This window comes from Vanessa cardui, chromosome 16, assembly GCF_905220365.1.
Source record: "Vanessa cardui chromosome 16, ilVanCard2.1, whole genome shotgun sequence".
Lineage (NCBI taxonomy): Eukaryota > Metazoa > Arthropoda > Insecta > Lepidoptera > Nymphalidae > Vanessa > Vanessa cardui.
In genome coordinates this window covers 6,218,389-6,242,228 of record NC_061138.1, presented here as the reverse complement: position 1 = coordinate 6,242,228, position 23,840 = coordinate 6,218,389, and the positions used below count along the sequence as shown (strand labels likewise).

The following is a 23,840-nucleotide window of genomic DNA, read 5'->3' as shown; positions in this document are numbered from 1 at the left end:
ACATACGGTATTTACACTCGAATGTATGATTTAACGAATATATCGTTAATATAAGTGTACTCTATCCCAACCTTTATAAGGAAAAAGCCAAATAAACAACATTTGACACTTAATTGACGCCATATAATGATATGGCGTTGACCAATGGGTCAAAAGCTTGATTAATCTTTTTTTATGGTATATGGTGGTGGACGAGCATATAGGCCACCTGATGGAAAGTGGTCACCATCACCCATGACGCTGTAAGAAATATTAACTATTCCTTACATCGTCAATGTGCCACCAACCTTGGGAACTAAGATGTTATGTCCCTTGTGCCTGTAGTTACACTGGCTTAATCACACTTCAAACCGGAACACAACAATACTGGCGGTAGAATAACTGATGAGTGGGTGGTACCTACCCAGGCGGGCTTGCACAAAACCCCTACCACCAAGAAAATAATCTATGTTCAATAAATTTGCGAAAAAATTGCGAAGTTTTGAACGTCGATAAAACTTTTATCCGAAATTTGGAAGTAAAATAAAAGTCGAAATAAGTGGTTACGTGCGATAGCTTCGAATTTCAAATAAATATATCTTTGTATGTATTTACCATAATCTCTTAGTAGTGCAAAATATAGCGGAGTTTTTAGCAAATCGAATAGTAAAGTAACAGCCTGTAAATTTCCCACTGCTGGGCTAATGGCGTCCTCTCCCATTAAGGAGAGGGCTTGGAACATATTCCACCACGCTGTTCCAATGCGGGTTGGTGGAATTCACATGTGGCAGAATTTCGATGAAATTAGACTCATGCAGGTTTCCTTACGATGTTTTCCTTCCCCGCCTAGCACGAGATGAATTATACAGACAAATTAAGCACATAAATCAGTGGTGTTTGCGTGGGTTTGAACCCGCAATCATCAGTTAAAATGCACGTGTTCTAACCACTGGGCCATCTCAGCTCTCAGCAATAATCACATCTCATCAAATCGAAAGAAATACGTGAATATAAGGTTTGTTTAATTTTTTTCCCGCTTCCATTGGAGTTGAAAAATCTAAAAGTAACACGTTAGCTTTGAATCCTTCTTTATGTTTTTTGCACAATTACACACAACTTATAAGTTTAAAAAAGGGCGATTGTTTTGTGTGTTTCTTAAACAGGAAAAGTAGTAACTTACTCCTTACAGCAACATTCTAACTAAAAGTGTTTTAGTAAAAATCCAATCTAAATTATCAAAATATCCAAACTTTATTGAGAGCTTAATATATACCCATGGAATTAAAATTTATTTGTGCATTTCTTTATATCCAAGACAGACCTTAGGCTACATTATATTATTCTTAGTTGTAGGAAGATAATTTATGTAGTTATAAATAAATTTCAGTAAGGACAATTTTGACTTGGCACCCGTTTACATCTCACTTTTTTTATGTAGAAGTCAACAACCTAGGTACATACATCAAAATACTGAACTTGACTCTTAATTTATATTTATGTTTTTGATGGGTTTTGTTTAGGTTGTTCATGATTTATATAAACCTTAAGCTTGCAGTTTTCAACACGACTTATATAGCTTAAATTAACTTTACAATTTAAATGCACGAAGTATACAGAATCTTATTAGTAGTTTCTTGGTCTCAACGAAGTCCGTATTATACAGTGTAGTATTTTGTCTATTCTATGATATGCTCTGGTCTCTTAACGGGTTAAATCGCTTGTATAAAATCGAAAATTCAATATACTTTTATTATACCGAATATCTTCCAGTTCGTTCACTTCTACGTAACTGTACATAATAAAATAAATATCGCTAAGAATGTAACAAAAGTGTAGAACATCACGTTCGGAATGGTGTGTTTATACTTCATATCTACATTTATTTTGAACCTGAAGAGTTTGTTTAGAATTTTATCTCAGGATCAAGCGGAATATTTGATAAATGTTTTGAATTATATAGCTCATCTACTGAGATATTTTATATACTATTAAATCACGCTCTGACTAAGAACCTTCTAAAGCACGTTACATGATGCGGAGGCACCAGCTATAAGTTTCTAATACAAATGTTTTCCATAAATCTTAATAATTTATTTCTTCATTCTAATTTGATCATGATTTTGACTTGACGTAAGCATAAATAAGCAAATTATTATAAAGTATACACAACTGGTAATAAATTAGTATAAATACAATTACAATTTCGTTGTATAAAAAAAACAGATGTTAAGTGACGTTTTGCCGTCCACGACTCCAAAAACGATATGAAGATGTCATGAAGACTGTCTTTAGGTATTATAAAAAAATTATCATTTATAATTCAAGATTGGAGGAACTTAATAGATCTTCTTCTTTTATATAAAATATATAAGAAACAAATTAATTGTCTAAAGCTGCTTAGGTAATTTGACCTGTATGCAATTTCAAGATACTCCAGAAACGCTATTAATCTTCTCTTTAATCCTCGTTGGCCCACATTTATGGGTAATCTCCTATTCTAAGAATTTGCCATATAATAGATTTGATAGCTTGGACATGTCTGACCATTTTATTTAGTTATATTTCTAAAATGAATAATAGAAGCACTTATTTAATATTATATAACTACAAAATAATAATTACATAAAATAATTTATTGTTTTTTTTTGTCCTTGCCAGAATATCAACCTTGTGGAGCTTTAACATTGTGGTAAATTAGGTTTACCTGTAAGTGTGGTTGCATTTGAAATTTGTATTTTTTAATATTTATTTTTTTTGAATAATTGTTAAATGCAAAGTTTTAATTTAATTTTATAAAGTTATTGGTGAACTTAATACAGACAAACCATTGCAACAATAGTCAATGGGTCGTCAACCTCGGAAATTAAGATTGTTATACCTGTACATTCCTGTACTATACACTATCTCACTTATCCTTCTGATAACCTTAAATTCTAATAACTTCTAATAACTACTAAGTCTGTTTGGCGGATGAGTATCTGGTGAAGTTAGTGCACCTTGTAGGGCTCTTAAAAAGTTCTATTACAAAGTTTAAGTGGAAAAACAAAGACAAGTTTAAATAAATAAAGGTCTTTATTTAAAAGGAATTGCACTCATTGCAGAAATATATATCTAATCTTAAAAGTAAACCATCTATAATGTTCAACTCAACTATTAACAATGCCTGAATACTATACAATAAAACAGCTGTTTGTTGTTGCTTAAATACTTTTACAATAGAATGTGTTCTATGGATCTTCTCTATGTTCCTCGTTAAGTAGTATAAGACTTTCGCTCGCTGTAGGCGTCTCCAACAAAGGCAAGTTTTCAACTTCACCTGTAACAACTTACTACATTAGTATACAAAAAATATATAAAACATCAGTCGAGATGGCCCAGTGGTTAGAACGCGTGCATCTTAACCGATGATTGCGGGTTCTAACCCAGGCAAGCACCGCTGTTTCATGTGCTTAATTTGTCTTTATAATTCATCTCGTGCTAAGCGGTGAAGGAAAACATCGTGAGGAAACCTGCATGTGACAAATTTCATAGAAATTCTGCCACATGTGTTTTCCACCAACCCGCATTGGAACAGCGTGGTGGAATATGTTCCAAACCTTCTCCTTAAAGGGAGAGGAGGCCTTTAGCCCAGCAGTGGGAATCTACCGGCTGTTGATGTCGATGTTGATGATATAAAACATATATCTTTACTAAACCTATAAATGTAACTAAATCAGTCAATTTGTTTTCATGGTGAAACTACTGACGGTCAATGCCAATAAAGTATGCATGACATACCCTCTCATGCCTCAGAAAGCACGTAAAGCCGACAAAGAAACCGATCTCTTTCCTATCATGTCTGCATGGAATTTGAATATGACTTGATCGATGAGAATGCTGTGGTCGAAATGAATTGAGAGAACATTATTGTGCACTGTATTTCCACATAAACAAAGAAAATGTTTATATATTTATTTATTTTATTTAAAATAGGTTGAGTGACTGGAAAACCCCTACCATGTAATAAGATTCATCATCCTTTCATCGTTAATAAACTAACTTTGCTGACGTTACTCTGGCTGACTCACCCTTTAACTAGTTTAACGGGTGAGTGAGCCATCACAATAACACTGGATAGTATCTAGACGGGTTTGCACAAAGCCGAGCCCCCGATATCTATCTTAAAAAAAAGATTTAAAATACGAACCAATTCTGACGGTAAAGTTCAAAGCCTCAGTTTCATCTAACATCGAGAAAATATTTTCGACCGGAATGTACACGTTTTGTGTATGCTCTAAGAAATCAGCGTCTTTTTCGCACTTGCAAGGCCGCCTGAAAGGATTACACTTAATTAAAACACGCTTGTCGACAATTTATCACGATAAGCAAGAGCTACTTAAATTTTTCTTTTAACAAAATCTTGAAAGCTCTTAGGGAAATGAATCTTAAATTTCAACAAACTCTACCAACGATAAGATAAGATATCATTTACAAAAGGATATTCGAGCCATAAATTTGTGTCTTCATTTCTTGGGCGAAGCCAACGTTGTCCCAGTTTTCTTTATACATATAGACTAGATGACCCAGTCAGTGAATTAATTAAACAAATGCCTCGAGATCAAATATCGGCCCGTACTTTTATACATCTTAATATTAACTAAACAATATTATGTAGAACGTTGACAAAACTCTTTTTTTAAGATTATTCGTTACCTGTAAACAATCCTTTTGCATGGAATATTCGGTAAAAATATATCAACTTCAAAATAAAACTTTTCCGCGTGGTCGTCGTTAACTAGTACAGTCCACATCATTCTTCCTGAAAGATAACAATACGAGTTTATAAGAATTTATTTGACACAATCATAGTCGAGACAAATTTAGTTTTTTTTTACACCACCGCTGACCTCAGATATTTTTACAATAAGAAATATTATTCATTCCTTATAAAACCAATGCGCCCCCAAACTTTAGAACTAAGACATTATGTCCCCTGTGCTCGTATTTTTATTGTCTCACCACACAGCAAAAACACAACAATACAGTATTAGTGTGGAATATATGATGAATGTTATCAAGCCAGATGATGTGGCAAAAAGCCCTACCACAATTGTACGCCTTAAAAATAAGTAAAATAATAAAGTTATGTGTCATTGCTGATCAGCCCAGATCTATGTAAAGTTCCCTCAAGATGAAATGAGGCTGTTGGGCGTCATCTTGAGGGGAAACTTTGAAGCTTATTCGTCCATGCTGCTTGAATGCGGAATGCACCTTGGAGGATTCTTTAAAGTTGGTCTCATAAAGATCTTTTCTTTCATCGCTGATCGAAGTGAATAAAATTATAAGCACAAAGTTTGAAGATAAAACCTATGTTTTTCTCACTTCGATTTCGGATCAGCGTAACTATGGGCGCAAATGTTGAGCTACTGTTTGTAAAACCCTAATATCTTGTTTTTGATCTGTTTATAAAGACTACTTAGTAATTTGTAGGAACGAAGCATTATATACAGTAAAACGATTTCAAGCTCAGAAAGATGTTCCAGGAAGAGAAATCGAATACGGTTAAATATCACGATCGTGGAAATATGAAAGGTCGTTCGATCAGAACTGCGTGTCATTAATGTCATATGATATAAGAACTCTTAAATATATACATATATATGTACCGCGTTATGTACTCAATTAAGCAAATTTCGAATGATTGTAAAATTTACCCTAATGATAAGTTAAATAAGAAATTTTTATTTTGTAAGATTTTTTTTTTACTTTATCTTTTTTTTATGTTAGATTCACTTCTAAACCATATCCTTGTTTGTGTTGCGTATGCTAGAAATGTTCATACTACAAACTAAATATATTCTTTTAGTAACTTAAAAAGTAATTCCTTAGTTTTACTAATTTTACTCCATATATATTTATTGGTTTTCATTTATTATAATTTATTACCATCGATAAAACAAAATGTCTTTATTAGACACTTTACTCGAAACTGTCGGCAAACGACTCTTTAATCATGTATTTTTATATTAAAGTCTCGTTTAAATTAAAAAGTGTCGTGTTATCTTTTCAGTTCGTCATTACAAAAAAAAAAATCATCGTATTTATTATAATACATAACTTTTACCCCAATAAAACTTAACGCACCTCTAATCGTCATGAAGACCCCACGCGTGTATTACATGACGATTACACGCGCGTGTAACGGAGTGTTAAAGTTATAATTTTAGTATATATCAATGTCACGATAGCGATTATAGAAACTGTAATTGTTATGATAATTATGTTTCATCATTTAGGAATAATTCAAATGAAATGGCCTTTCCTTTCAAGCGTTTTAAACATTAATATGCTTTTGTACTTCAAAATTCTACAAAGTTTTATCAATATATAGTACAAAACAAAGTCGGATACCGCTGTCTGTCCCTATGTATGCTTAGATCTTTAAAATTAAACAACGGATTTTGATGCACACTTTTCCATGGATACATTAAAAACATTCAAACACTTGTTGTTGGCATGTGTCCGTAACCATAGTTTGAGAGAAACACTAAAATGCGAACTTGATTTAAATTTATTTAATATTGGTGTTTTTGGTGTTCTTAGTAAGCCTTCCAGTATTTCAGCAATCAAAATATATGAATTTATTAGTAATTCTCTTAAACTGATTTAGTCCTACCCTTTTTGTTTGTATTTAGCGTGTAACGATGGGGTCGACATATAAGCTGTCTACAAAGGCAACACTGAATACAAAAAAAAAAAAAATTCAAGAGAAAGTTTTATATGTATTAAAATGTAAAATATAATAGAGAAGCTATGATATTTAAAGGTTAACTAATATAATATATGATACTAAAGTTAATAAACTAGACGAATAATTTGCAATTCAGAATTTAGTTAATTTTAGTATTATTTAGTAAAAAGATGAAAATGCCACCTTGTATTTAAGAAGCGTTCATTTAAAACTAAATTCCCTGTCATTATGAATGCAATTCGTCGAAATAAAATGCTAATTTGAAACTAAGAATAATTAGATGCATTTACTCCTTTTAACCCTAATGAATGCAGTGTGAAAAGCTTGGTACATTTATTACAAGTTGAAAGCGTTATTAATATAATAATAATAAAATATTATTCATTTTTCGAAAATTAAAAAATAAAATAATTGTTAAACGAATTACTTCATTGCCGTCCATTATAATAATTCCTAACTCATTATTTAAAAACCGGTGAAGAACATTATTCATTTTAATGCGAAATAGTTAATTAATCGGGTCGCTTATGGAATATAAAATTCGAAATAATTATATATTTTTGGTTCGTCATAATTAAACGAATATTATAAATTAAAATTTAACGTTGAATAATGTATAACAAAATAATACATTGACTTGATGTATGTACTATATTTATTTTTTTACAATACAATTCCTTATATTTCTTTTCCTATTGCTTGTATTGTAAAGACAATTATTTTATTTCGTTTTTACTATCCATCCGTCACGGCTTTGCACTGGTATACTAAGGATATATACATATGTAAAGAACAAACATAAAAAGGAAAAATGAGGTTTCTTCTATAATGTACATGTAATACATATAAACCTCAATTGAATCCACTCTATTTATTGAAGAAAAATAAATTAATTCGTTGCTTAGTTTAAAAGATATAAGCGTACAGGCGGGAAACGACTTTATTTATAAACTAGGTATGAATATATTGTCATCTTTGTCTTTTTTTTTTAAATAAAACCTTTTTTTGATCTTATATTGTTCTCCTGTTTTACGTATTTTTAATTGAGCAGATATGTTTATGCTTTAAAGTGTTACACTTACCCCCTCTCTTATCATAAATCTGATAAACGTTGAATATCTTCTCATAGCATCTCAGTAGGAAATAGTTTAACACAGGCTCCGTTCGCTTCGCATCCCACTTATCCTTGATGGTGATGAACGGCAATTCAGTCACTCTTTGCTTGTGCTCCGAGAAGCAGTGGTCCATCCATTCACCAGCACGACCCTCCCAACTACATTCACCTTAAATACGTATAATTATAATAAATGCAAGAGATGTTTATATTTCTTTAATATTGCCCAACATGATAATAAAAAGCGTTGACGATTGAAGAAGGTTGCTTTCGTACTTTGTGTCGTACTTATGGGAAAAGGATCATACCGTAAGGAGCTCTAAATATCAGATAAATTTCTGCCATATGTGTATATGGCAACACGGATTGGAACATCATCATAGAAGAAGCACCGAACGTTCTTCTGATGTACAAATAATCCTTAGCCCAGCAGTGGAATATTTACAGACTATTGTTTTAATATCTTATGAGGCGAAAATATTATTAGTGCAGTAATAAAAAATCAAATATCAAAATAAACTTTATGCAAGTAGGCTTCTACAAGCACTTTTCAATCGTCATTTTACAATTAAGTGAAACTACCACCGGTTCGGAAAGTAGATTCTACCGAGAAGAACCGGCAAGAAACTGTAGTTACTCTTTTTTAACATTAAAAAATACAAAGTCATGTTAATTAAATATAATTATTTAAATTAATATATCCTGCTTGGAAGTCAACAGGTATTAACTCCACGCTTTTTTATCATCTATAAAATCTTGTATCGAATAATATGCTTTTTTTATCAATGTATGAACCCCGAAGCACTTAACTTTGCATACTACTAAAAACAATTATATAGCAGGTTAATTAGTAAGGTATAAATATTAAGAATGGAATTAACGATACCTATTTTAATTCACTTAAAGAATTTCAATGGGTAAAGGTTCCTCTGTCAAAGTTACACCGGAATTTACGTAGCTATGTGGCAACTATTTGGTTTATGTGACGAAAAGTGAATTGAATGTCCCAGAACGAAGCTAAGAAAAAATGGTGTTATATTGAAATTAAATAATCTTTCATTCAATTAAAAAATATTTGTTGTAATTTTAATGTCATACGTCAATTAACAATAATTCTATTGTATTTATAGATAACGTCGACAAAAACGTACATTTAATTTGATTTATTATCGTTAATTGATTAGCAAAATAATTATTGTAGCTCTAAAATAAATCACTAAGTTGGAATATTTGTTGTTACATAAGGTCAGTGCACAATGGGGATAAATAAGGACTAATTCACAATAGCTACAAATTATCCCATACATTATAACAACTTTGGCCGACTTCTATTTGTCTCGTGTAAGATAAGAGAGGATTTTGCACTGGTAGTTTATCTTCGATAGAAAAATCACTCGATCTCTCGCACAATGGTTAACTTTACTTGGTGAAGTAAATTGCGTATTATTTTTCCTATCATATTGTGATATTAACTTTACACGCGACTACGTGCGCGTTTGGATTGAACAAAAAATATTGTTGTAGCATAAGTTACTCATTATTATCTAAGGGGTTTTCCAATAGGGACTTTACAATTTAGAATTTATTTTGTAACTTAACATTGAACTATGACTGTCAGTTTATTCAGTAGACATAACCTTTTCATCATGGTGAAGTAATCGAACAACCAACGTCTGCAAATCATAAAAATTTGCTATAGGAATTCGAAGTTGGTGGACGCTAGTTTAAGAGCGTCAAAATTTTTGACCCAAATTGGAATATATGGACTTGAACAGCATGTGGTTTCAACAGGATGGCGCCACATGCCATACAGCACACGTTACAATCAATTTATTGAAGAACAAGTTTGATGAGCGTGTTATCTCAAGAAATGGACCAGTCGACAGGCTGTCTCGTTCGTGCGATTTAACGCCTCTAGATTTTTTTCTTTGGGGCGTCAAGCCATTGCTCTATGCTAATAAGCCTATATAAGACGTTGGAAGAGCTCAAGGCCAATATTTAACGCGAAATACCAGCCTTTTCGGCCGAAATATGTGACCACAGTAAACGTGCCCGCGGTTGTCATATGAGCGAAGTCGAGTTCCATTCATAAATGTTTTGAATTGTACTTCAACCTATATTTTTTACCAATATTTTTTTGTTAAATATCTCAAATGGTTTCCATTTTATTTTGAAAAAAAGTTGTCAAGTCTTGGAAAGTATTGGAAAACCATTTACGAGCAGTTTTTATTACATCAACCACAGTTATAGTGTTTACTCGGTTGAAAAATATAAAGTAACAGTCTATAAATTTTCTACTGCTAGGCTAAGACCTCCTTTTACAATGCAAGTTTTCTCAACAAACCGAAAGGAACATGACAACCCGCACATATACATACATACACGCCGGCCCCTCTGGAACTGATCTTTGATTTACACTGTACAAATTCTCACTGCCAATACAATACCAAAATATACCATCTTTTCATGTTTAATAATGCATCGGATGAGTACCTGACATTATTTTCGTCAACGTTTTCACACATACATGGGCATAAACAAATTTTTGGTAAAACACACACATGTTTTACTTGGTGTAAACCAGTGTGGGTAGATACTACCATTAAATATTCTATAGCCAAACAGTAATATTTAGCAAAGATGAGTGAGTCACTGTAACTTCGAGACGTAATAGGTTGAAGTTTAATCTATGTTCGATGGCACATTGGCGGCATAGAGAAAAGTTAATATTACTAACAAGTTCAATGCCTATAAACGGTGACTACTTACCATCACTTGGACAAGTCTTCATCTGTCTTATGTCTCAAGTATATATTTTAATTCATATTAGATTCAAAGATAAAAATATTACCATAAACTCTTGCCATGAAGCAGTTAATTATACGATATTGGCAGTGTGGCGTGTGCTTCTCCAGCTGAGGTAGCGTAGCGTGTTTTGGGCAGCCAGCATTAGTGCAAGGAAATAGCACTTTATTAGCAAGCGACTCCAACACCATGGGGCGGATCTGGGCGAATTCTTTCTGTGAAAGAACATATTATTTTTACCGATACTTACAATAAATAACAACAACCTGTAAATTTCCCACTATTGGGTTGAGGCCTCCTCTCCCTTTGAGAAGGTTTGGTACATATTCCATGACGCTGTTCCAATGCTGGTTGGCGTATACAATACACATGTGGAAGAAACTAGACACAGGCAGGTTTCCTCCCGACGTTTTTCTTCGTCGCTAAGCTCAAATTAAGCACTTGAATATTCAGAGGTGATTGCCTGGGTTTGAACCCACACTCATCAGTTAAAATGCACTCGTTCTAACTACTGGGCCAACTTGGCTCCAATACCAATACTTAATTAACACCAATTTATTCGTTTTTATCGCCCTTATTGATAAATACAAATTCTTAAAATAATGTTCAATATATTACTATATGAAAGACAGCAATTTAAAGTCACATTTTACTACGATCGCACATTCATCGTTACACTATGTACGCATTATGACGCACGTTGAAGCAATATAAGTAATATATTATTAATATGATATTTTATCAAAATATTTTCACTTGTTTCTTATTTCGAAATGAATAATTCTAATAATATATATAAAATACATTGTAAAATAATTCAAAATATAAAATAATTCTAATTAATAAATTTGTATTTAACATAATGCTGTACAACTCATAGTTATTGAGTTACAAATCAATCATAAAAAAAAATACAGACGAATTTATAACCTCCTCCTTTTTGAAGTCGGTTGATAATAGTAATACATAGAAAAATTCTTGTTCGAACGGTGCTTTACATTATAAAAATAATTATAAATGTTTACGAAGATTTTTTTTTAAATTTACCATTCTATTTTATTTTTATATTGAAGTCTTAAACGAGATGTATAGATTTCTGTTAGAAGAATTAAAAAAAAAATACACAAGCGTTGTAAACTTGTGTTGTCGATTTATTTTGTTGTGTCTTAATATACCTTATACATACCTTATACCTGATGTTAAAAATATCGAAACAATTATGAGGAAACTTATAAAATGAAAGGGTTTCGTATGCTATCGGATCTTACTCATTTGTGGTATTTTAAGATAATAGAATATTTTATCTGAAGATACCGAACATGGAATACGATAACATCTTCATGGTATGTGTGGTATTACGTCGAATATCATAAGCAGTCAATTGTTTAATAATATTTATTTAAAAAAGTCACTTAAGATCGATTTATGCGATTATTTATGATTATTATATGGCTTTAATGAAATCAATGCAATAAATATATTTGCAATTTATTTAAAAGTCCAATAAAAATATTGTTTACGTTTAAAATTACATTAGGCTCATATTTAATATTGTGACTGGACTTATCGGGCTGAAATGTCTATAAGATCGAAATATATCAACTTAAAATCTATATGAACTTAAAGAGGGACCAAATTTTTCTAACAGTAGTTAACACAAACTTATAGTGGCACACTCATAGATAAATAATCACTTAACGTGCTCCTCAGATGCAGAGCCGAGATGGCCCAGTGGTTAAAACGCGTGCATCTTAACCGATGATTTCGGGTTCAAATCCAGGCAAGCACCAATATATGTGCTTAATTTGTGTTTATAATTCATCTCGTGCTCGGCGGTGAAGGAAAACATCGTGAGAAAACCTGCATGTGTCTACTTTCATCGAAATTCTGCCACATGTGTATTCCACCAATCCGCATTGGAACAGCGTGGTGGAATATGTTCCAAACCCTCTTTTTAATGGGAGAGGAAGCCTTAGCCCAGCAGTGGGTAATTTACAGGCTGCTACTGTACTATTATTGTGCTCCTCAGTGTGACATTTGTCAAATGTTAAATAAATTCCTACACTACAAAGTTATTTTAGTGGTACTATACGGACAAGAATTTACAAGATTTAAAAACGAGCAAATTGTTTATTACATTCTTTGTTATATTAATATAATTTCAAAACAGTTAACGAATAAAAAACATAATTCAACATTAATAATTAGTTTAGTTTCGACGATGAAACTATTCAACGATAGGAATAATTAATAATTTCAAACCAGAGCAATGTATCATTAAAAGTACCGCAAAACCAATAATTACAATAGTTTGATTGTTATGTAATTGTCGTGAAAGTGAATTAATTATTAACAAATAATTAATAGTTATTGATCGAATAAATTCGTTTATAAACAGAATCATTTTGCTTCATTACCTTAGCCATACCCATATTAAATTGAAAAGATTTGATGTACTTAAATACGCATCGCGTGGACATGATATAGGTGATATATATACATATATATATATATATATATATATATATATATATATATATATATATATATATATATATATACCATTTTGCGTCAAAAACGTTGCATACATTTGAATTCAACCTTGATGTTTTAATCTATGCAAATAAAGTACACCTCATAGTATCATATGATGCTTCAAACGCCAACTTCGTGGGTTCAAGCTCAGGGTCGGACCCGTTAATTGTATTCGTTTTTTTGCCCAAGAAATCTTAAGCCTGTATTTTGGTATACAGTAATAGTGAAAGCAAGTAAAACTTTTGGCCCTGTTAGAGAATTCCCTCCTATGATCCTATCGGCCTCTAAGAATGATTAATGGGAATGGTGTGCGGGCACATTATTGTGCACTATCATATCTACTGCACAATCGGTACTCTCCCTTGTAGATTAATAATATATTATACTTACTTTGCAAGTGTGACACTGATAACTCTTTTCAAAACATGGCCCACAGATACTGTGTCCGTCCACACACAGATATATCGGTGGTTTCATGTACTTGTTGCATCTCGTACAAGTCAGTTCCTTGATAAGACTTTCATAATGATCAGTTTCGAGGAGAGTGCTCAGTACCACTGAAACAAATTAATATAATTATTATTCTATCAACGTCATCTTGTTAATTGCGATCTGACATAAGAGTTGCGTAATAAAAATGCCCGATACAATTTGTTGGTCTCGAAATGGGCAAAGTCACACGTCTATTTTAGTTTTTTTTTAATATAATAATTAATAACAATAAGGCAAATGAAAATTACTAATGTCTATACTTCCACTAGTAGTCGCCTGCGGCTTCGCTCGTGATTTAGGGTTTTTGTTATCACGTGTTAGACAAATAAAGTAGCCCATGTCCTTTTTTGAGGTTGCTTCACACCAAATTACGTCAAATTCGGTTCAGCGGTTTGGTCGTGAAAGAGCGACAGACAGACAGACAGATAGAGTTACTTTCACCTTTATAATTTTATTATAGTTTACGAGTTATTATAAACATAATTACAGACGCTTGTTACATCAAATTACAACAGTCATAGCGTTGTCGCAGATAAAAAAGAGGACTAAAACTGTTCGCTCAACTTAAATAAACATTGTCATCCGTAACTCACAATAATAATATGAATAACATAAACGAAAAACTTTAAGTAAAGCAGTCGTTGTCAAATATCCCACAGCTAGTCAAAGATCTGCTTGAACTAAAGAGCTTATTCCACGTTAGTGCTGGTTGATGGATACACGTGTGTCTGAATTTCATTCAACACGTGCAGGTTTCCTCACGTTGTGTCCTTCGACCGAAAATGCTTTTAATTATAAATTTGAACCTCTTATAATAACCGTACTACCTCGGTTCTCTTTATAGTAATTAAATATTTCATTATTTGAAAAATCTCTAATTGTTCTTTTCAAGCGATCGTCATGTGTTTATCTGTCATCTATGACTGTCACTGTCGCTTTAAGAAATGGAAAAACGGCTTAAAAACCAATGGAATAACATGTTTGTGGACTAAAGTAAAATAAGCTTTATGTTTCGTATCAAAATCGCTGAAGTATGAGTTGAAACATTGACCTTGAAATTTAGGGTTCACGAACACTGCATCAGACTACAGTTTATATCATAAGTGTTACGTAAAAGTGGTTTTGACATTTGGCTACAACAATATTAAAGATATTACATACGTACATGACATTTTATAAATTTGATAAAAATCGTCTCCGTTAGAACTTAAACGTCATAAGTGTATTATTGCATGAAAATCCTTTTAGTGTTCCAAATCGAATTGTTTTATGATAAATTCTGAAACTATGAAAGTTTTGCTATAATAGTCCAATTTAGTAATGACGTATAGACACCTCACTTGAAGAATCCAAGGTTTAATGCGATACTAAAATTGTAACATCAAATTTGATTAAGGGGATTGTGTTGTTTCCGTGAAATTAGGTATTATAAATCCAATTAAAGTATTTTTTTACCGAAGAAATGTTTGTCACAACTTGATAAGTAGTACATTTATTTTCCCCTCAAATTATTGCTTACAGATTGTCCTAACCCAAGGCTACGCCCTTAGGGCAATTCTGACAAAATTCATTATGATTGATATAGTGCCTAAGTCGTTCTGAGGTAACAGACTTACAGTACTTTCACATTTATATAATTAATCATTTATTATACGAATTGAATCTACATTAATAACTCATTAGCCAATGAAATTAATATGTGTCTTTAGTTAAATTTTCTAATTAGGTATATTTCCTCCCACACTCCAAAAACCTTCATAAATATTACAGGTAAACGTAAAAACAAGTACGTTTGTGAAACACAAGTAAGTTTTTTAATTGGCAACTGTCAAAAGATTGTTATATCACTATTACATGAGCAATAGTTGCTTCGAAAGGTAACTGAACCGGAAGCAAGCAACTCAAAAAGAATTATAGACGGATAATTGATTTATTAATATTTTCAATTAAATGATTCCTTCAAGTGTACTTGGAACCTTAATAAAAAAAATCTAAGAATATGTTTATAAAATTTAAATGTTTTAATAGCGTTTAAAGTATTAAAATATTATTTTATTTATTTTAGTAAATGCAGGCAAATTAACATCTTTATTTTTAATGTTAATCGTTATATTTTAATTTAATTTTACATCGTTACAATGTTATGTAAAGTTACGTAGCGTGTTATATTAAATAATATTTCCGTACAAACTTCAATTAATTCAAAATATTTTAGTTCATTTATACTTTAGTTCGAGAATTATCAAAAGTTAAACTAGAAAATGTTTAAATCTGCGCAAACCACACGTTAAGCGTGTTCGAGGTTGATGAATAGGTATTGCCGTGGGACGTACGTTTCTGATTTTAGAACTAACTAAATATCTAGAATAGTGCTGTACATTAGTATACAATAAAACGCTTTAAGACTTGTTAATAAAGTAAAAAGAAAAGTTCTATAAAGAAAAGTCGTTACAAAATTTTATACGGCTAGTAATAAATTAATTTTATCAATCACTACATTTGTTAGTTCAATTAAAATACAGTCAAATATTAAGACTACAAAATGACATTGTCATAAAATTATATCACACTCGTAATATTAGTACTAACGCTTCCTTCCCGCTGCTGACGACGCTGAAGACATTTTTCTAAAATAACTGCGCACTAACGTAACTACACAACATCGAACACTGTTTTGCACTTGGTAAACACTTTTAGATCGACAGGAGCTAGTGTTAGGCGATTACGATGCAATCGTTCAGCCATTTTCAGTGATAAGGCGGACGGTGTGTATCTTGAACGTGATTGTGTTAGTCTAGTAGCGAGTTGGCGACAGCGGCGGCCGCGCTATATTTACGACAAGGTCAGCTAAGGGCCGGGCGAGTGACCAATTAGATTAGTCTAGCATCCACTATTTTTGATCAGACTCATAATTGTAGAATATAACAATAATAAACTTGACTTTTAAAAAGATAACTCAGACGTTAATATACATTTTCTATAAATAACGCGAAGGATCAAAATAAATGCTTGCGATTATCATAGTGTTGGTAATGCATTTAACATTGTAAACTATTTTAACAGAAACACAGACAGCCAAATGGATCGCTATATAATTTACAGGCATATCATTCACAGTGATAGATTTTATACGTATAAATAAACATTGTCCATGGATTGTCCTATGGTATGTTTTGTACTTATGAACTTCAAACCGATATACCACAATCCAAAGTATCAATACATATATGTCAAACATCTGAGTATTAAAGATAACCTGACTAATTTTTTTGTATAAACAAAGTCATATAAAAAGCAGTAGAATATAATAGAATACAAACATAAATACATTCATAACAAAACATATATTTAATTTCACACGTTGTCTTGATACTATTAAGCGTAGTATTTCGTCTGTGTGGATGGTTGCTTATACGTATGCTATGTGAAATTTCTATAAAGTATTTCTAATGTTTCACGAATTTCGTAGCATTAACGTGTCAAGTTAAAATGACTATGAAATCGATTAAATATCCGCAGTATATTTACGTCATTACGGAATTATCAACTGATAACATTCATTTTGTGTTATAGATATGAATTAGATATTTAAACATATAGATAACGGTTTTCTTATCCTTGAATAACAGTGTCATTTTTTGATTTTGATTATTATTTATCGTTTTGGATGAATCGAACTATTTATCAGTAAACAATATGAAGTACACATATTTGAGTACTTCGCGGGTTCAGTACCTAGCTTTCGAGACACCTCTATCCAAGAGTTCATGTGAGCCAGCTATTATAGGACCTTGCAAACGATCAGGCTCTTTCTTAAATGTATTAGCATCATCTTTTATAGCATCATCTAGTACTGGCATTGAAGAACTTCCAGTGATGAACATTTAGATGGGTCATATCTGAGATTGGTGGTAGGGCTTTGTGCAAGCCCGTCTGGGTAGGTACCACCCACTCATCAGATAACAGATATTCTACCGCCAACGGTACGACAATATCAAGATTGTTGTGTTCCGATTTTAAATTTGTGTGAGCCAGTGTAACTACAGGTAGGTAGGTAGGTGTAACATTTTAGTTCCCAATGTTGGTGGCATATTGGTGATGAAAGGAATGGTTAATGTTTTTACGGCGCCATTGTCTATATGGGTAGTGGTATTGACTGGGTGGACACCATTACCTAGGTGGTAACCACTCGGTGGCCCATATGCTCGTTCGCCAACCAATAGCATAAAAAATATCCGAGTCTTTAAATGGCGTCTTGAAGGTAACCGTTTTGTCTTTCAGTTTCAGTCACAAGCATTTGGGATCGTCATCATACACGGACGTTAAAAATTTGAAGGACACTTCAAATATAAAGTCCAAACTAAAAAAATCTCCAGATGAAACAGGTAGAAAATGTCACGAACATGGTGCCTAATTACGAGTATGTGAAATCATAGAATTTTGTCAGTACATAAATGTCAGTTTTCAGGACATCTTTTTAGAGTCATAGACTGTCTGGCGACTCCAGCTGGGCATTCGCAGCGGATCATGGCCATCTGCATACGATAGATATCTTCCCGTTACGAGAAATTGCCGATGATCCGATAAAGCTCGGTTACAGTTCCGATTTCAACCATAGTGAGGAACGGAAGGCGACATCTTCACTTTACGTTATGACAACCTGATAAAACTGAGTTGTGGATTAGGATAGCATCCAGTATAAGATCAAGATGTATCAGATCCGTCATTCATGAAGTCTGTTTCAACTTGAAAGCGTATTTGTGCCAGGAATACATCGTAGGCAATTGGGAAAAAGTAGCCTGTTTCAGTGTTTAAGTTTCAGAGAAAGATAGCTGTGTGAGGAACATGATTGGGTTGCTTGGTTGATATAAATAAATATAATAATCTATGCATTTTAGACCATATATTTGTGGTTCTTTTTTCAAACCCCAAGTTGAGACAATAGTTATTGGGTTTTTTTGTTAAGAAATTCTCAGTAACAGCACTACGTCTGGAATTTAGAAGTGTGGACTCTTGTGCCTCGGAAAGCACGGAAAGCTATCACGGATGCATTCCCATTAGGTTACCAGAGTGCAGTGCAGCGTCGTTTCAAAAGTCTTTCTTTACCTGTCCTAACCATTATCTGGAAACAGCATTTGTCACCAATTTTACCGAATCAGTACGATTTGGAAGCCTATAATGAATAGAGCCTACTTGTTATTATAGGCTGGTAATGCACCTGCAAGACCATCGGTATTGCAGATGTTCATGGTAGTTACTTTCCAGGTCAAGTAAACTCTCTTCTCGTTTTCCGCATTTACCAAGACACTTGCCCTTTAATTTTGTTTTTAATAAATATATCGAAGCTGAATATTTTCTATGAGCGTGTAAAATAATTGTTAAGTTAATAGTGTGGATTCACTACCACACCCATTTTTAATACAGTAGGTATATCTGAAGCGGTTTAAAACAAATTTAGCGTAACGTTTATTGTAATTGTTTTCTGTAGCGAGTAATTTTAATAGAGCGCCTCGTATGTAAACATATCCAGTTTTCATAACATATTTTGTACAAATAAATAAACATTTTGTGAATAATATGGTTTTAGGATTAACGGGGCTTAGCTGATATAGAAGCGTTTTTGGATTTAGTAACCGGAATTGAACACATTTGGTTTTTAAACGAAGTGCACAGGTTAAAGTATTTTTAAATATCGATTTACAAAGAACTAAAAGATTAAAAGAACGGATACGATCCTTGATAGAACCGTAATTGCCTAAAAATATTTTTTGTACTTCTACGGATACAGCCCTGTTAGAACGTACAATTAAACAAAGGTTTTTTTTCCTAAAGATCGTCAATTATTTTAGCGCTATTTATATACATAATTCTTAACTATTTATTTAGACAATTACAGTAAGATTATTTTTATACAACAAATAACTATTACAGGAGTACTTAAACTAGTATAGGTTATAAACGTGTTTACTAAAATTGTATATAAGTTTCGTGTGTATAAATAAATATTATATAATGTTTGTAGCGTCGCCAATGCGGCATAGGCTTCTCCTAAACCTTTCCATATATATTTTTCGTCTCAAGTGGTAGCCACTCTGTGACACGTTTTGTACATTTATTTACACGTCCTATAAATATGTCCTGCCCAATGCTGATAGCTTTACGTTTGAAACATTTTTCTATTCAAAAGTGCTTGAAAAATATTTTTTGATTTAGATTTTGTTAAAATGGAATAAACATGTGAATCTTGATATTGATATTCACAACTGATAAATATATACATTCTTAATACTATTCGGCGTTGATAAAGAATATCATGGAAATCCACACACGACCGCAGAAACCCAGGCGTAGGAGTAACTACTACAGAGTGTCATACAGCTAACTTAAACATATCATGGCAAATCCAACTGTAGATTGATCAGACACAGAATCGGAATATCAGACACAGAACTGACCAACTATGCCTCAAACGACAATGTAAAACCAACAAAGGAATAAATTTTTCAAGAGACATGGGTTTTATTCTACGTAAATTTAATTTTTATCATTAGTCAGGGAAATATGAATAGTTGTGAAATATTGTCGCCACTAAGTTTTGCATTACGAAGCTGTATCTTTTAACTTGGCTTGAAGTTTTAGCCAAAATTGCAAATTTGTAAGAAAACAAAGCACGTAGCCAACGCTCAGGCGTGTTGAAGAAAAGTTAATGGTTCACTGTGTTTCGTAATGGCGCATTCTGCTGGCAACTTCTGAAAGTCGAACCTTTTAGACGGAGTTGATGAATAAACGTCGATTCGGTTACATGTGTTGTTAATTAATACAATTTAATAAATTGCGGGAAAATATTTCGAAAAAGTATTTTATGAAGGAGAGGCTTGCGTTTAAAATGTTCGAGAATTTATCACTATTGACGGACGCTTCGACCAATGGTTTTTTCGATAACTTCGTTTTTCCCCTCGTTTAAAAATTTACACGGTCTGGACGTTTTATTCCCTTTAAATACTTTATTGACCGACAATTATACAGGAGCACCAGACGGCAGACTTTATGGCTGAAGTTATTCTCTATTAAACGCCTTGAGCTAAACAGGATTCTTCAACGTCTGATAATGTTATGTTGTGTGCAGATCTCTAACATATTAATAGTAGTTATTATTATTGTTTATTTATTTTATTATATATTTTTGACAAAAGCTATACCTTTTATTTCTGATTAAGTATAACTCAAAATATATATTTTTTAATTTCAATATGGGTCAATATTCCATTGCTTTTTGCGTTTGAGGTAAAAATTTGGGTGCACTATTTTCCCTAAAATAGTTTTTTGAATTGAATCATTTGAACTTACGTTTTTCTTCGTTTCTTACTTACTTTAAATCATTTTGTAAATATCAAAATAAATTAAAATATTAAATACTCTCATGTAAATATTACATTTAGTATTAGTTTTTACGTCGCAGGTCTGCTGATGTTTAATTATGTTAAAATTACTTCGGTTCCACTGATTCATTAATTATTTTACCACTAATTAAGCAATCACTGTTAGTATGTTTCAGTTTAAATGGTACACCATATAATTACACGCACAAGGGATATTATATCTTTGATCGCGTGGTTTGTTGGACCATTGACTGTGTAAAGTGTGGCTTACGCTTCTAGAATTCTACCTGTGAGGATGGTTTAACATCTGATGCCTACTTCCTGCCTCAATTACACCGTTACATAATGGAAATCCAATCCTTAATATTTTTAGTGACAATACTATTCTTTTATTGACATAAGAATTAATTACATTAAAATATATCAAATTACTTTTTTGTTCCATTTGCTGTCGAAATACTTGGCCCTTGGAGTAGTGGTTGAAAAAGCTTCATCAAAAGTATAACACCTCGCCTCATTGCCCCCACTGGTGACAGGAAGGCTGGTTCGGTTTTTGTTCAAAGGATCGGGTTTGCGATTCAACGGGGATTTGCTGCTAGCATTCTTACCACCATTCCACGCGATTAAGATTTATCAGTAATTAGTTTTAGTTCATATTTGTATATATTTAAGCAGTGACAATTAATACAATTATTCAATGAGTAAATGAAAATACAGTAATATGTTATCACGGTTTGTGCATTAGTTTCGGCTTATTTATTTTAGAAACAAAGTGAAGCGGATCGGCTATCGGGCGAAATTAATCAATTTAATCTAAAAACTCTAGACTTAAGTCAATAACCCGTAGGTCATCGGATTTGATTGCACTATTTCTTGCGCTTCGATTATTGATTAAATATGTATTTATTATCAATTATAAAAAATATTTTTATAACAAAAGCTTTTTGAAATTCTAACTTTAATTAATATTAAAATTCTAAGTATTACAAAATTAAATATCATTCATAAGAATTATTGCTGTCACTAGCATTTGATATGACCCAAGGAACCCTTAAATGAAAAGGGATTAGTGGATATCTGTAATTTATTAACGTAATTATAAAATAAATTAATGCTAAAGTCTTTAAATATGCACAGTTCACATAATATAAATTTACCATAGATAGGTGATATTAAATTTGATGTCATGAATACTTTACTGTAATATAGTAAATGGCAAACAAAAACATCTTTTTTATTTTTTACTAGTCGATAAGCCGTCGCTCAAACATTAAAAAGTAAGTAAATAATTTTTTTTATTAAGAAGAAGCCCAATTTCACGATTGATGTTTCTTATGGCATAGGACGGCGCATCGGCAATTTGATAATCTGGTGATTCAACTGATGGACATTTTTAAAACACAATCCCTACCATGAAGTGAATTTTCAATTAGTCTAAAATGCACTAAATGATAAAGCTTTACTGTTTTGAGCAAAAATAAAATGACATTGAACGATCGACCAACAGCAGATGGTAGTTGTAGTGCTCGATCGGTAAGTTCAATGTGGATGCAATATTTTCAACTTGTGGGTTATTTTGTTAATATTTCAAAGTAAAATTTTCTCATTAAACAGACATTAATACATAAAGTTCTCAGACAGCAAAGTAAACTTGACTCTTGTTGATATGAAACGACTGCATGTACAACGACTTCAAATAAATATAATCATATGAAATTAAATTAAAAAAAAAATAATGAACAATTATTTCCAAGTCTAAAATAAGAAATTCACTGAAGATACAAACTTCAAAAAACTAAAAACTATAAAGATTATAATATGGTAGATTAAAAAATCACGTGGCATTATTAAATAGACTTATATCAGTTACTGAATTTACAAATAACGAATAAATTTCAGTTGATAATGATCAAGAGTAACAATAAATTCATCGGCTGTAGCAGTTTGTAACTTACTCACCGGTCCGAATCTCTCGGATATCAAAACAATGACTCGTCACGACTGAAGATACAGATTTCGGTTGATAACGAGATGACTAAATCAAAGTAATTAATGTGTCCACATTTATGTATGGGATTCATCATTATTCATCATTATATATAAAGGATTCATTACATAATAGTTTTGTTATTAATTGTTTTGGAATGAAACATGAACGATGAAACCAAGGAAAAAGTGTTTCTCTGTACTTAAGACATTTAAATAATGCTTTATTTAAAAAACAAGAGATGATTGCATTAGAAGGACATATAAGAGTACAAATGTTATTTTTTGGAAAAATCTGATGACGAATCGTGACTGAAGAAGTTTTATTTAAAAATATAGAATGTACGTTTTCAACGCACTGGTCTGATGCCAAAAGATGTAAGTCCAAAGAAGAATAATATTTTAAGGAATTCGATTGTATTGAATTATAGATTGAAAGCGAGATAAATGCAGAAAACTCTAATAATATGCTTCTTTAAAATTTGATTCCGTAAAACACCAACGATTCTTCCGAATTTAGAAGTTTTTATGATTATGTTTCCAAAAGACGTATGTTGATAGGTAACCAGTCAAAACATCACCTTTAAAAAACAAAATATCTCAATAAGTTAAGTACCAATGTATTCTATTTAAAGCTATAAAAGCTAAACGTAATACAATAAAACTAGTACCATAAGACATTATAGAACTGAGACCGGAAATTATAATAAGCTATTGACACGCCTGTCCTAAAACCCTCATTAAAATGTCGGCCTGAAAGAACTGTACCATAAAAGGCACCCTTTCTCGCCTTTATGCTGGCTGTAATAACTTACCTTAG

General features: G+C 32.1%; 1 protein-coding gene across 1 annotated transcript; it reads right to left on the bottom strand.

The window, feature by feature from the left end:
- Window positions 1-3,032: 3,032 nt before the first annotated feature.
- Window positions 3,033-16,510, bottom strand: LOC124536470 (cysteine and histidine-rich protein 1-like). The gene is made up of 7 exons (XM_047113022.1): window positions 16,245-16,510; window positions 13,554-13,720; window positions 10,675-10,843; window positions 7,792-7,992; window positions 4,672-4,777; window positions 4,166-4,290; window positions 3,033-3,295 (listed from the first exon to the last, which is right to left on the bottom strand). Exons 1-7 carry the CDS (start codon window positions 16,276-16,278, stop codon window positions 3,207-3,209), a joined length of 891 nt encoding a protein of 296 aa, XP_046968978.1. The 5' UTR covers window positions 16,279-16,510; the 3' UTR covers window positions 3,033-3,206.
- Between the last annotated feature and the right edge of the window lie 7,330 nt (window positions 16,511-23,840).